The sequence below is a fragment of the Erigeron canadensis genome, chromosome 3 (assembly GCF_010389155.1).
Source record: "Erigeron canadensis isolate Cc75 chromosome 3, C_canadensis_v1, whole genome shotgun sequence".
NCBI lineage: Eukaryota > Viridiplantae > Streptophyta > Magnoliopsida > Asterales > Asteraceae > Erigeron > Erigeron canadensis.
In genome coordinates this window covers 43,851,577-43,867,153 of record NC_057763.1, presented here as the reverse complement: position 1 = coordinate 43,867,153, position 15,577 = coordinate 43,851,577, and the positions used below count along the sequence as shown (strand labels likewise).

General features: G+C 32.2%; 1 protein-coding gene and 1 pseudogene across 1 annotated transcript; one reads left to right on the top strand and one right to left on the bottom strand.

The window, feature by feature from the left end:
* Nucleotides 1-2,022: 2,022 nt before the first annotated feature.
* LOC122594624 lies at nucleotides 2,023-2,909 on the top strand (annotated as a pseudogene).
* A 6,523-nt stretch (nucleotides 2,910-9,432) lies between these two features.
* LOC122592392 (la-related protein 6A) lies at nucleotides 9,433-15,137 on the bottom strand. Its single transcript, XM_043764605.1, has 11 exons — nucleotides 14,863-15,137; nucleotides 12,980-13,061; nucleotides 11,821-11,915; nucleotides 11,597-11,668; nucleotides 11,430-11,509; nucleotides 11,263-11,347; nucleotides 11,114-11,161; nucleotides 10,948-11,013; nucleotides 10,756-10,881; nucleotides 9,851-9,956; nucleotides 9,433-9,755 (listed from the first exon to the last, which is right to left on the bottom strand). Exons 1-11 carry the CDS (start codon nucleotides 15,043-15,045, stop codon nucleotides 9,640-9,642), a joined length of 1,059 nt encoding a protein of 352 aa, XP_043620540.1. The 5' UTR covers nucleotides 15,046-15,137; the 3' UTR covers nucleotides 9,433-9,639.
* Nucleotides 15,138-15,577: the final 440 nt, after the last annotated feature.

Below are 15,577 nucleotides of genomic sequence, written 5' to 3'. Positions count from 1 at the left end.
ATACTTTATAGTAAAAGTAAAGTAACTCTCAATGCCGTCTTCCAAGGGTTTTGGGTCCCAATACCGTCTTCGATGGTGTATGGGGGAGGTTGATATGTAGACAGTTTTACCCCTACCAAAGGTAGAGAGGTTGCTTCCAAGTTCTACCATAGGTAGAATAGGACATCCAGCCTTGTTGGGCATGAGGATCGAACCCATGACCTCTGTTTCCAGAGACATGAGTTCCAACCACTGATCCAACCCAGTTGGTTATTTATAATACACAATACTAATTGTAAATAGTAAAGAATAACATGTGTGAAGACTTTTCATAAGACTTTTCATGTTTCCATATATAGATATTATAAATTTATAATATTTATCTATTAACATGTTATACGTGCAATGCGACTGTGTTCATCGAGTTGACGGTGTGGTGATGGTCGGGCAACTTTTGATGGCGGAGACGTTGTCGAGCGGTGCAAACATATATTGATGTAAAAGTAATTATTGTAAAAAGTTAATGAAGATATTTTAAAAGATACATGATTTATAATGTAATTTAATTATTAATATTAAAATGGTAGTATAGATAAATAAATTTTAAAAAGTGTTATGTGTAATTATTACATAAGTTTTAACATTTTTATAAATAAAAAGTTATTTCTTATAATATAGTATGGATATATAAGGGGTAATCATGTAAGAATTCTTTTTGTTTTAACGAGTTAGAATATATAACTTGTAGTCACAAACCAATTAATTCTTTTACAATCAATTCATGTAAATAAATATGATGTAAATATATAGTAAAAAATATATGCACGTATGATTTAAATTACCTTTTGTTCTTAAAAATTAATATGATTGATGCATTTTAGCAACATTTGTAAATTAATATGATTGATGCATTTTATCAAAAATTAAATTACTTTGTAATGTACAAAAAGAACTCATCAACAGTTCAACACTATCACCATCTCTAGAATGTACTTTTCAATGCATGATTTAAATTACTTTGCGTTTTTGAAAATTAATATGACTGATGTATTTTATCAAAATTTGAAAATCAATATGATTGATACATTTTATCAAAGTTTAAATTACTTTTTAATATACAAAAAGAACCCATCATTCATCAACACTATCACCAATTCACCATCTCTAAAATATGCTTGGGATCGGAAGTGATTAATTCTCTTAAAAGAATGACTTAACGTAACTATTAGATGAAGACATGTGGCAAAATCAGGAGACAAAATTAGAAAAGTGAATTAATAAATAACACATGTCACCTTTTTATAGTTTTCGAAAGATTTTTAGGCTAGTTTTTAAAAAGATTTATCATTTTCCTTTCCTTTTCAATGTGTATTGATCTAAATTACTTTGTGATATATAGATGCATTTTATAAATGTTTTAAATATCGGTATATATCGGCCGGTACTACCGGTAGTGTAGGGTACTCTTATACAACCATCCTCATAGTTTGTCCGGTATTTACACTATTCAATATCGGCCTGTATTTCTGGCATTTTTAGTTTATATTTATTTTTTGTATTTTTATGATACTTTAACATTTTTTTTTTATTTATGAACTTTAAAACTTATATTTTGTTATAAAATACCTATTTGTTATTAATTTTTAATAGATTGTTATTGTTATACGGCTATTTTTGTTAAATTGATTTTCATAAAAAAAGTTAAATTAATTTAAATTAAATTAGCCGTTCCGAACGGTATTTCCAGTAATATCGACGGAAAAAATCATCGACCAAAATACCGGCTTCTAATTAAAACATTACATTGCATCAAAATTTGAAAGTTAATACGATTGATGCATTTTATCAAAAATTACTTTTTAAATGCTATGTATTCCCGTTGAGCCTAAAATTAAACGTGATCGATGTTTAATTAGTAGTAGAGGGACTTGATGATCTGGCAACACTTTCTCCACTATTAGTTAACAGCCCGGCCTGTTGTAGGGGCCGGCCTAGTGGGGGTTAGTGCCTATATATACCCATAAGATGTGAGCTTTTTGTACACACCATCAACACACGCATACATACTTTCACAATTACATACATACATAAACTATATATATCAAGAGGAAAATGGTACGTATAGTAGTTTACCAACAATAGAAGCTAGCTATCGTTTACGTACTCTTCAATAATTAATTAGTTAATTAATTGTGTTAGTTTGATTTTCTTAATAAGTACGTAAATAAGTTCAAGATATATATATACTTATAGTAGTAGTTAAGGTGTTTTATTTGAATGAATAACTACGTACGTACGTACTGCATGCAATTAATTAGTAGTAATATATAGTAGTACGTACGTTAATTGTGTTGTGATGGATGGATCAGGTGATGGTTGGACCATGGGGAGGAAATGACGGAACTCATCCGTGGCAATTCCAGCTGGTTGAAGGGGATTGGTGGCTTAGTAAGATCGAGATCTGTAGTGACACAGAGTGTCTTTACTCCATCCGCTTCACTCAAACAAATCCAAACACCGTCGAGACCCGCACCTCTCAAGTATATGGTACTCCTAGTGCTACTGGCGCTACTACTGATACTGTAAGCTAGCTAGCTTCTCGATCGATCTGGTTAATTAATTAATATAAGTATATTTTTAGAGATGATCAGTAACGTACGTACATGCGCGCGCGCAGGTTGCCTTTACGGATAAAAGCGATCAACTGATCGAGATCAAGGGAACATTCGGACCTGCATATGCCGGGTGTGCTGGTGATAACATCATTGTCGTTTAAGACCACCAAGACCCAATATGCCAGCTATGGCCCAGGAGGTGGAACTGCTTTCTCACTTCCCGTGAAAGAGGGTAAGGTTGTCGGTTTCCATGGAAAGTATGGGGATCGCCTTTACAATCTGGGAATCACACTTAAGGAGTAGTATAGTAGCTAGCTAGCTAGCTAGCTGATCCATCATACCTTGATATAAACTAACTTCATGCATGCATGCATGCATATGCATGTGTTATAGTTAATTTGTTTCAAGTATGTAGGACTACCTACCTAGCTACCTACCTACCTACCTACTGTTTTTACTTTTAAAATAAACAAGGCTTTTATATATATATTGGCAAATACAGATCTGAATGGTGTTGCGTCTTCTGCTTGTTAGCTAGAGATGCAACTCCATCATATCGGTCCTAGCTATATATATATATATGTGTGTGTGATCGTTATTTCTCCTTTCCATGTTTCAAATCGTGTCCCGAATCACGATTAGAATAAGCGTGACGTGGTATTGATGGGTACGTTACTGTCACGTACTGTGAATGTACATTTCAATTTCATTTCGTTTATGTAATCCGGCTATTTAGTTTCTGAATAAATGGATGCATGATCAATATTAATATATATATTTTTTATCTATCGCGTTTCTTTAGTGATGAGTTTTCGTGACTCTTTCAACAGACAGGAATCGATCCCTAGCTCCATGCTTTTTAAAGATCGATAGATTTCGTTCTTAGTTTGATTGACCTTGTACGTAGTTTAATATATATGTATATATATATATATATATAGTAAGAGAAAAGTGAGTACGAGGCTCTTATGCACCCAATTTAAATGAAAAACCCTTCATATACCAATATTTTAATATTTTAAATACATGTTTGGTCCTCATAATTTTTATGGGTTAAAAAAAAAATATTTGAGGGGTTTCACCCTTCCCTTCCCCATATAGTAAAAGGGTAAATAAGGAATGTGGAAACCATCTTTGTTCATTGGATTTAGATCAAGAGTATGATTCTTTTATAGTATTTATGTAAATATTGTGAATATATATTAATTTGCAATTAAATTAAATGAAAATTAATGAAAGATTAATGGTATTGTATAAATATATGTATGTAAATTGAAAAGGAAAATATTAAACTTATTAATGTGAAACCATTTATTAATGCATAAAAAAGTTTGGAAAATGCTAAATACAGCCCTAAGGGTTGTATTTAACTTGTATAAAAAAAACTTGTATCTTCCATATTAAAAGTCCGTCACCTGATTTTCATGGTAAATGTACAAATAATTTATGCACCTTAAACACAGCCTTACGGGCTGTATTTAGCAAATCCCAAAAAATTTATATTCCATATTGAAATTTTATTTTTAATTTTAGGTTAAATGTACAACTATTTAATAAATCCCCAATTAAAAAAACAAAAACTCACGATTAAAACAAAAACCACGAATTATGAATCTAGTGGAATTGATTCCTTTGTAAATTTTTAAAAGGAAAATGCTAAATATAGCCCTAAGGCTGTATTTAATGTGTATAAAAAAATTTGTACCTTTCATATTAAAAGTCCGCCCCCTGATTTTCATGTTAAATGTACAAACAATTTATGCACCTTAAACACAACCCTAAGGGCTGTATTTAGCAAACCCCTTTTTAAAATTACCACACACACATTTCCTGATATATTATTGTTCCATTTCTAGTCATAATGCTTTCTCTTCCATTTTTAGAGGAAGTTTGATTTATTTAAAAATTTGTTCAAATAAATTCTATGTAAAACAATAATGAGCAAAGGTTTTCGGCTTTCTTACAAAAGGTTTTAATTATCTCTATCTCTATATCTCTATAAACTAATTAAAAGAAAATTATTGTTATATTAGCATCTATCTATATATAATTAAAAGTTCTATCATGGTAGTATTAAAATTGACGCTTCCTTGACGTTTTATCGATGAGTACTTAATAGGATTATTAAAATACTTAATAGGGTTAATTACTTTAGTAGGGTATATTTATGATTTTATTTATTTCATTATGTATTACTCTCATATAATAGAGTGATTAATTATTAAGTATCTACATACATAATTAGTTAATGATAATTATTAATATATATTGATTATTAGTTTATTGGACATGCAATTATCGTGACTTAATAGCAAGTTTATATTGTGTTATTATTGTGACAAGTTGTACATATATAAGAAAGCATGCAATAAAATCATATTGTAATTAAAATTTAATCAAGAACAAAAGTCCAGTAATCGAAATCAACAAGAACAAAAGCTTAGTTGATAAACCCATTACCCAAGCCAAATAATATCCATCCATTTTTTTAACCTTGTCGTTCATTAAAAAAATATTCCCTTTTATTTCCTCTTCTTTTCTTTAGCTTAATTAAAATAAAAAAACCTTTTATATCCTCTTCGTTTCTTTCCTTGATCGGGTGGTACGATCCATGGCTTTTGGCTTTCAGGTTCAATAAAACGGTCATTCAATCCTTTTAAGGGTAACCGGTTGCACTTTACAGCATATGAATGGTCCATTTTCATGATATTTAATTTAGGTCATGTAAGTTTTACATATGTTTCTTCCCCTTTCTATGTTTTTTCCCCTTTCTATGTTTTTTCAGATTTTCTCTGCCTTCCCGTTTCTAAAATTTTTCAACTTTTAATTTCACTTTATTTTATATTAAATGGGCTCCATTTTCAGGTAGGTTAATGATGATGAAGACGTGATTTGGCTTGCAACAAAGTTTGTTTAATCTATTTTTCTTTGACCTACAGTTATATTATGGGTTAAATGGTTTGTAGGTGTTTGTTGCTTCATAATCTTGATAAATATTATGGGTACTAATCTTATTTAAGAAGTCAATCATGAATATATTTGATTATTATTGATGATATAAAGTTTTGATATTTGATTATTCTTACAATTTGTGCAAGCTTTTTTGAAGAAAACATTTGTTGATCACTCTCTATCTCAAATCATTCACGGATATTTTCATACTGTCATCCGATTGTATCTCTTGGAGTATTTTATTTTCTTCTTTGTTGATCCCATCAAAAAATTAGACATAGACTGTTCCGTATTATATCATTTGCCTATGTTTTGTTCACTTATATATGTAATTGTTTTATACGTATAAGATGTTCGATGAATTGCCAAAATGAAACTTGAGTGTTTACCAATCATATTTTTGTGGTTCATTTCATTATCGGTATGCCAAGGCATCTGGAAAATTGGTATACTTTTCCAACCCGATGCATTATCGGATGCCTTTTGAACAAGCAGCCCAAAATGAAGTACTAATGTTTGCACGTTTATTTCGTCAATAGTAATTACATATATTATACGAGATGTATCTGATCATAGTTAAAACATTTATGACGCCTCTCATTTTTTATATCGACTTTTGATTGTAAGAGTCTTTTTGTTTAGGTGACAATATCGGCTAATGGAGAACGAGAAAGATAGGTGAGTTGATTGCCAAGTCCATGGAGAAAGTTGGCAAAGAGAGTGTCCTTAAAAGTTTGGAAAGAAACTGTATGTGTTTTCTTACATTTGTTAAATCTCGAGTAGCTCTCCCGTAAGATAGACTTGGTCATTTCCCCTGGTTTTGATGATTTGACAAGCTGTATGGTTGTCACTTAAGTGAGAATTGCCAATTGTGTGGTATGCAGACGGAGAAACGACGATCAATTGCTTATTAGCTTATGTTTAAACAATTATAGTGGTTGTTGTTTTGTTACATTTCGTAGTTAAAAATGAATTTTTATTTTTGCAAGATCCTTATATATTGATTATTGTTTGTAAATATGGGATTTATCACAAATGGAAGGAGATTCTTTAAAAATAGTAGTGATTACGGGTTTTGGTAAAGCCAAAAGTATGTAGACCCGGTGCATGATCAAAAAACTTTACCAAAGACGTGAGACTAACCAACTTATCCGGCCGTGCATCGCACGGGCCTTCACTCTAGTTATATAAACATATTTGTCACTTTCAATTAAATAAAAAGATTTAAACTTTCGAAAAGAATTTGCACAACATTAAAGAAGGTAATCACTTTGACATTAAAGGGACAAAAGATTAGACTTAAATCTATGACTTCTTCTGTCATGTTATATATGAGTACTAGCGAATTTATCAGGGTTCAACCCGGACAGTTTAATTAAAATTATAGAACTATAAGATATGCATGTAATTTTTGTTATTAATTATAAATCGATATGGAGATGATGAATTGCAAAACATAATAAATATAAAAAAAATTAATAACATAAACTTTAAATAAGTATTTAGTGAGCTATTTTTAATTAAAAATATTTTAAATTATTTGTGACATCATAATTATAATAAAGACCTTTTTTAAAAAAATGTAGACTTGCCACATCACAATTTTTCTAAAAATACTTTTAAAAGACAATTGTCTTTTATTTAGTATAGAGATATGTACTCATCGCTGGTTTAACATTTAGAGACAAGTCGGTCGGGTTAGTATGCGATCAACAAACACAAAATTTTTGAAAGATCATAAAAATGCATATGATATACATTAACTCAATCTAAAAGTTTCTTTTTGTAAGGCTGCTCCTTATAGCTACTTCCTTGGTGCGTCCAACGCCAGTTTGACGGAGGAGGCTATTAGCACCACCGCGTCTAGGCATGCGTCCAGCGTGTTTCTTCTAAGCTTAGACGCGGCTTGATGGATGAAATATGGATCTCTTTCGTTTGAATATTGAAACAAAATAAAATAAAAGTTTTTGTTGTGTGCTTAATATTTTATAAAAAAAAATGAAATTTGTGCGTGAGAGATATATATCCAGTGTGTATATAGTGAAAAGTTATTTTGAAAATCTTTTTTTTTGCGAGAACCTTTGAGAACTTTTCAAATCAAGCCCAACCGATGATTATTCTTTACATGAAAATTGTTTTTTGATTGTTTTCTAAATAACTTATGTTTGAAGTTTATAATTGTGTGGAGGCATAGATTATCATCCGTTATACAATTATGTGGAGATTTGGATTCTTGATTACATTTGATCGACTTGCATACATATGATCATAGCAATATTCGTGCACATGTGATCAAGAATCTAAATCTCCACATAATTGTATAACGGATGATAATACTTGTTCCACACAATTATAAACTTTAAAATTACACATAAGTTATTCAAAAAACAATTTTCATGTAAAGAACAATCATCGGTTGGGCTTGATTTAAAAAGTTCTTAAAGGTTATCACAAAAAAAAAAAGTTTTCAAAATAACTTTACCCGTGTGTCTATACATATATATATATATATATATATATATAAAGACACTTCAATAGGATAAAAAAATATAATTTAATATTTATTTAACTTTTAGTCCCTAGAGTTTAAATTATTTACAAAATAATTATTATACTTTTTTAATTTTTATTTTTTAAACCTAAGTTTTTATATAGATTTTTTGAAAATTGTAAAATACTTATTATTAATAATAAAAGTTTAATTTAATTTTAAGTTTTTAAATTTAGTTTAATTTTATGAAAAAAAGAAAAACTAAATAATAAAATAATGAATAAATAGTGGAAGAAGTTGGTAATATAAAGAGGGTTGTTCTTGTGATGTTTTATGAGAGAAAAAACTGATGAATAGTTGAAAAAGTAGGGAGGAAATGGTATGTATAAAGACAGGCCTAACAATCCATCAATGGATAGAACAATACATGCTGCCAATGCAGTTTGACTCACATGTAAGGTTGAGAAACACGGATTTGATCTTTTAATTATAAATGCTCAAATCATGTTATATTAAGTGAATGTATTTTACAGACATCATAATAAGATGATAAATATCTAATTAAGTAGGGTACCTCTTTTTACCCTACTTATTTAACAGTTTCTTTTCTGTATGTGAACTTGCATATTTTTCAAATTTTGAAGTCAAAATTAAATGATACCAACATGTGCCCAAATGTACGAAGTTAGAAAAAAAAAAACCTGATTTTGTTATGCGCTCTTGATCTCTTGATTTGTCGTACAAAATTAAATGATACCAACATGTGCCCAAATGTACAAAGTTATGTTATGTGACAACAAATACTCTATGGAGATTTTGTAGTGACAACAAAGAAAGATATAAAGTTTATAAACATATGTTATGTGAACCGGCTAGTGGTTGGTAATTCAAACAAATCTCAACATTATTTTTATTTCCCTTTTACAATGTAGTAATAGCTCTTCTAAATTAGACTCGGAAACAATACTCCAATTTTTGTTTCACTTTCAGCGCTCTTTATTTATGGGAGTAAGATATATTCCAATCGACTAATCCCAACTGGTTCTTAGGATCGTCTTTGATAAAGCAACCTTCTGAAGATCTTAAAAACCAAAAAAGGCGATATGTTGTAGCAATATGTTAACTATACTCACGTTACCTGCAAGGATGACACATTGTGCCAGAACGGCCTTCACTTTGTTACCCAACCTTGAAGTATTGTAGCAATATGTTGAGAAAGTTGGAGATATCAACACCACCTCATTGTCACATGTATTCTACTTACAACTTTAGAGCAATATTTAACTCCTAAGTCCTAATGAAGTAGTGGAAATGTCCTGAAACCAACCCCCTCATAATTGTCATGTAATAAAATGTTTCCGACAAGATTCCAAACCCAAACTTGAAGACGGCATAAAACCATAAACAAAGATCACCCATTAGCTTAAGCATTCATGTTACACAGCATCACAAAAGTATAGACTGAGCCATATTCTGATAATAGATTTGAAATAACTACACATTTTGTGACTTTCCTGATCCAGATAACAATTCCATTCCCTGCAGCATAATATATACCATGCATAAAAGACGATATCTGGCGACAGAATCTGGTTTTAAGTGTCAACTGAGAGGTCGTCCACGTCCCATTGTGAATCCTCTAGTACCGTCTGGCATCTTTGGTCCAGGAGGGGGCTTTGATATTTCACCCCCATGATTGTGGACCAGTGTACCATGGCCTGAAATTTTTATCCAAGAAACAAGTCAGTCTTCATGTCCAAGATAATGAACAGATCAAATTTTTCCTAAGAAATTATGTCAATGACCATCTTACCCATGCCATTATGTCCTTGCTGCTGCTGCTTCCGAGGACGCCTCCGATTTTGACCCCTATTTCCATTTTTCTCCTTTGATTGATGCTCTCCGTTATGAGTTTCATGCTACAGAATACAAACTAAATCCATTAAAGAGGCTACTGGGTCCCAATACTAACCCCAGTGGAGTGAGTTATAATAAGAAATTTAGAAATCTGAAAGCACGTGAAAGTTTCTATAAATCAACACAAACAGACTCCTCAATGAAAAAAGCATACTCTATTGTCAGTAAGATATACAAAAACTTCTGAGTTTTGTTGGCTTCCGACAGTGATACTTGAGTTTAATAATGAAAATACAATAATCGCACCAGTAGAAAATGATTTGAAGAGAGAGACGCCCGATCAATTCTTTACACAAGTATCCATAAATTTGGGTAGAAGGTGTACATTTCACAAAAAAACCTATGCATGAGTGCACATTATAGTGAAAAGCTTAGTCATGGTTACTGAGGTTGACTAGAAGGGATATGGAACATGTACCCATGTACCCAGCAGAAACACCAGATTGCCTTTCCTAATAGATAATAATCTAAAAGTAGCAAATTTCACCATTTACTAATGAATGGACCTGTGTGGGTTATGGTTTATCCTTAAGACCTAACAAGTCAAATGGGTTGAAAAGTAGATAAGTCCGCAAAGTGAAAATGTGATGCTCATCGATTTTACAAAATAAGATTATTATTGTAACAAATACTTTGCAATTGTATACGTATTGTTTCAAATGAAACAAAATATATCTGTGAGTCCACCCGACTGAATACAGTGCTTTTTGAACTATAATGAATTAATGTACGCATAAACTTTGGTACATTCATCTACTACATGAATTAGTGTACGAATCAGACTGTGGTCATAGGTATTACCTCTTCATTCAGAATGTCATCATGGTGCTCACTTGATTGTTGATTCTCTTTACCCCCAGGTGAATCTGCTTGATGATTACTTTTCTTGTCAGAATCATGACCTTTTTTTCTCTGTGCATTCTTCACCTATAATGAGAAATCATGAGACAAATTAATTTTATCAAGATAGGAAATTCAGAGAAAGCTGGTTACCCTGCGCTTGAGAAGCTTGACTCGCATGCCATGGCGCCAGTCTTGCTCATTGTTTAAAGTAGCAACCTGAGGAATCCCACAATCGGTAAAGAATGCGGTAGACCAGTAATAAATAATAACTATCAAAAAAAAGATGGCAACAAAAAAAAGTGAACATCAAACTTACAGCATTCTCAGCAGCCTCAATAGTCTCATATTGGACAACCGCATGCAACTGCACACATCAACCAGAATGATGACGACCATTATAAAGGGAATAGCACACATCAACTTGTGTATTTTTATTCACACATGAAGCCTACTAATGTACCTTACCTTACCAATCAGGAGCTTCTCCTCAATACTGCATTTTCTCGGATCCCTTGTAGCATTTTCTTTATGAACGGTAATCTTCTTGATACTAAAATTGATTTTTGGTACAAGAAAGTTAGCACAAGAATAAGTTTAAATAAAACTGAAAAAGATATGGAGAAGTAACATACATTCCGGCGCTACTAAATATCTTCTTCATGTTCTCTATTGTGTGATCCTCTGGAAGATTTTCTACTAGAACAGTACATAGCTAGGCATAAAGAGAGAAGTATTTAAAAAAAATAACATCCCAACAAGTATGTTTAAAATCGGAGGTGAGCAAAAAAGAAGAGTATACCTCTGGATCCAAAACCTCGCTCAATGGAAAAGGGTGAACTCGCTTGACCTTCTTCTCATTTGAACTTAAAGTCTGCAGCCATTAGTACAAACTTTAGTTTTGATCACTGCAAAGGCTTTCTTGTGCATGATAATTTGAAATTAATAACATAGGGTGACAGCCAATTGGAAACAGAAAACAAGTTCCTGCTAAAGGTTAATTTATTCACAAGATATCTAGCTTACCAGAAGAGAAGACTCCTTTAGCGCATCTACTACTAGAGATTTGTGATGTGTCAGCTTCTTCATTTTCTTAAAAGATGCAATAACTGCAACAGGAACTGCAAAAAAATATATAAATAAATAGAACATTATACAGTATTACTTCCCCGGAGATTGATTTCTCATATTTTGTTGATACTCCTTTTTTATGACCACTTTAAGCTCCCATTTTATACCAGAAGATATATTTATTGTCCTGAAGTGAAGCCAGTCTATTCCTGATAGACCTTACAAAAGGAGATGATCCCTTAATTTTTTGTTAGACGCAGTTTAATACATGTATCATCCATTATTTATTTATATCAAGAACACAGTGGAAGAGGGGTTTCTCTTCCAGTTTACACTAAAATGTGAGTTTGTGATAGCCATTTTAATTACAACAAGTAGCTAGGTCATGTAGTATGGATGTGAAAAGAAGCTAAAACATGGAAGACAGATGTTGAAAATATCTACAAGTACAGCTAGGCAATATTGGCATAGATAAGAAACCTGTGTAATTTATAAGCAAGTTACTGATCATCCCAAAAACATATATCTAATCAACTTTCAACTTCAAGAAGAAAATAAAGGGTAAAATAATCCAAGAAAATAGCCCAATCATCCCAAATAACACTGGTCCACTGCATCCAAGTCTTATGTGGATCTTTACACTAGTACACCAAAGATTGTCATTCACAGGAGAACCGCTAAGCCAAGTTTGCAGTGGCACATACGAATCAACCGCCTATCTAATCCACTTCCAAATTCATGTAATAAAACTGATAGGTAAAAGATCGGTAAAATCACCGAAGAGATGATGCTATAAAATAAAATCACAATTATCACAATGTGTGTGTCTTGTGTGAGATTTTGGCATATTGCACCAAAAAATTCTGTTCACAAGTATAAATTCCTTAAGACATTAATGAAGTAGTACTAGAAACCAGATGCCTATAAACTCACAAATGATACAATCTTTGTTCCTATAAACTCACAAAAATGATAAATCACCAACCTCAAATCGCAGGAAGATTATAAAAAGAGAAAAGGTCTAAACTGGATAACCAGCCAAGTGTCTGTAACAGCTACATAAAAGCAACTAATATATACCCTAAAACTGATACCAAAATGCTTATTTACTTACCGTATCCTTCCTCGTCCTTTGCAAGATATTTCAACAAGAACTTGTCAGTTCTCAAATTTTCATCACTCAGATAGTATTCCACCTGCATAATAGGTACATTTCCTCTTAAAATAAGATAAGTAAAGAAAATCAAATAGAATAAGCAGGGGATGGAATGGATGATGGTATATGAAAATATATCAGGTCAATCAAGACAGAATCAAAACAATTAACATTTATTATTTAAACACCTTCCCACTACTTCCACCACGGATCCATATTTTTACAAGATCTTTCCGTGAACCTTTTATAAGAAAGGACTCTCTTCACCGTTGCTTACAAGTTATAAATTGGTTCCCTCTCATATCAGAACTAGAAGATGCAACATCCTAGCAGGTAATACACTGTTTTACTAAGGCAAAGACTTACACATCTCTAACCTTCAATTAATTACATCTTATAGAGTCAGTTCATACTTGAACCCTCAGCCCAATGCCGCTCTTAAGTAGCAGGTGAAGCGTTGTACTCTATGATGCTATGAAATTGAAGAGCAAGGGTAGCATCAGAAATAACATACATACAAAACAATTGCAAAATAGATAGGACATGCAAGCTAATAAGAGTTTCTACATTTTAAACCGTACACTTTCAATCACTCTTTACACATGCCAAATGCAGTTCTTTCAATAACATTCATCAATGGTAGTACCATCCAAAACCAGATACACCCATACATAATTATGCATCAACAATATTCAACAAAGGACTTGGATACATAATTAAAAGCCGGTTAGCAATCACACCAAAAGAATGTTCCCCGTCTACCAAGGTGTCCAAAGGTTCTGTTCATTTTAATGTTTGACACCTCACAGAACAAAATGACGTTTTGTCATTTTTCAAGCAACCAGCAGAGCAAGAAGCTCAAAACAACATAACAATTTGTGCGTCAATGGGGTGTTCAAAGAAAAGCAAGCCGAATCAGTTGATCCAAAACTGAAAACCTGGTTTATAACGGTGCAGTTTGGTTCTTATATCTAACAAGTTGCAGTTCCCCATAAGCATATATCATATATGTACCATACAATAACATCGCTATAGCATACAATAAAATAGTACATATAGCTACATATATCTAAGTTTCACGTAATGTAACAGTGGTAGTTGTATTTTTCTTTAACTCTCGGGCCAACAAGTAATACCAATGACCATATTAATTTGCAATCGTGATTCTGTTCAAGACATTAGTAAAATTACCAATTGAAATTTCTTTGATTGTGGCTATATAAACTTCGTCTAGTTGAAACTTAAAGGTTGTCTTTAGACGGATAATGTTCTTTTTTAAAACTATTTGCATAAAATTCTAAAGTCCAATTTCATGGCCTATTGAACCTAACAGATATCTGGATGCAATACATGGGTAGTTATCTCTGAAGTTAATAAAAAGTCTATAATAGTCATTATAAATTTGACCCCTTTTTGCCTATAATCAATTAAAGAAGAGAACCATGGTATGCATATCTATGTGCATCCCTCCGGAATCTAATTTCCCCATGCATAAGGAAGACCAACAAATGCATACTTGAGTTTCTATCGGATTACGCTTGTCAACATGTCATATACTTAAGATTAATCATCCTATGCATACACAAGAATGAATTGCACATATGCACAAGTTTGTCGGAGAACACACGACGCAGAGTGATCACTTGCTTGAAAGGGCGACTAATTGACCTATATTCCACTCAATGAAATCATCAACGACACTTCTAACAAAGATTTAAACAAACATTCAAAAATCAACAATAAAATCAGGCATCCTAAACCCTAAGTATACTCATAATCACATCACCTACATAATATAGCTGTATATATATATATATAATGATGATAATTTTGTAACAAACCTGTTTGATGATCTTGTCACGAAGATCATCGGTGAGGACAGCGGTGGCAGTGGAGGTGGCCGGAAGAGGAGAAAGGTCATCGGAATCCTGAGGCGGATGACCGGAGTGAGGATCGACGATCGTTTCATCTTCATGAGTATGAAGCGGTATGATTACGTCACCGTCGTCTCCACCGCCTTCCATTTGAAGACAGAGATGAGAAAGAGAAAGAAAGATAAGCGTGGACCTCTTTCTCTTTGACTTCTCTCCTCCTCCTCCTCCTGCTGATATCTCTCTCTTCAAAAGAAGGTATGTCTGTATCTATAGGTTAATATATATTATATATATATAGATAGAAAACGGTGAGAACACTTAAAAAAATATCATTTTGATGCATTAAAAGTCCATAAAACTAACACAGTGCATAACTAATTATCATTATTTAAGTGTTTAACAACACATTGATCTGTCAAAATTGAAAAAATCACGTTTTTTGGTGGATGCATCGTTTTGAAGAATATGCATCCAAGATGGATTCACAAAACAAAAAACATGATTTTTTTGATTTTGACAGGCCAATGTGTTGTTAAACACTTAAATAATGATACTTAGTTAAGCACTATGTTAGTTTTATGGACTTTTAATGCATCAAAATGATGTTTTTTAAGTGTTCTCACCGGAATGTTACCCTATATAGATATATAGATATATATGTGTGTGTGTGTGTGTAGGCTTT

Excerpts from the sequence above, each read along its gene's own strand:
- LOC122592392 (XM_043764605.1), bottom strand. The coding sequence starts at position 15,045 with ATGGAAGGCGGTGGAGACGACGGTGACGTAATCATACCGCTTCATACT. Across the intron at positions 11,916-12,979 it reads AAAGGACGAGGAAGGATACG|TTCCTGTTGCAGTTATTGCA; the intron begins GTAAGTAAATAA and ends ATTTTTTTGCAG. Across the intron at positions 10,882-10,947 it reads TCAAGCTTCTCAAGCGCAGG|GTGAAGAATGCACAGAGAAA; the intron begins GTAACCAGCTTT and ends TTCTCATTATAG.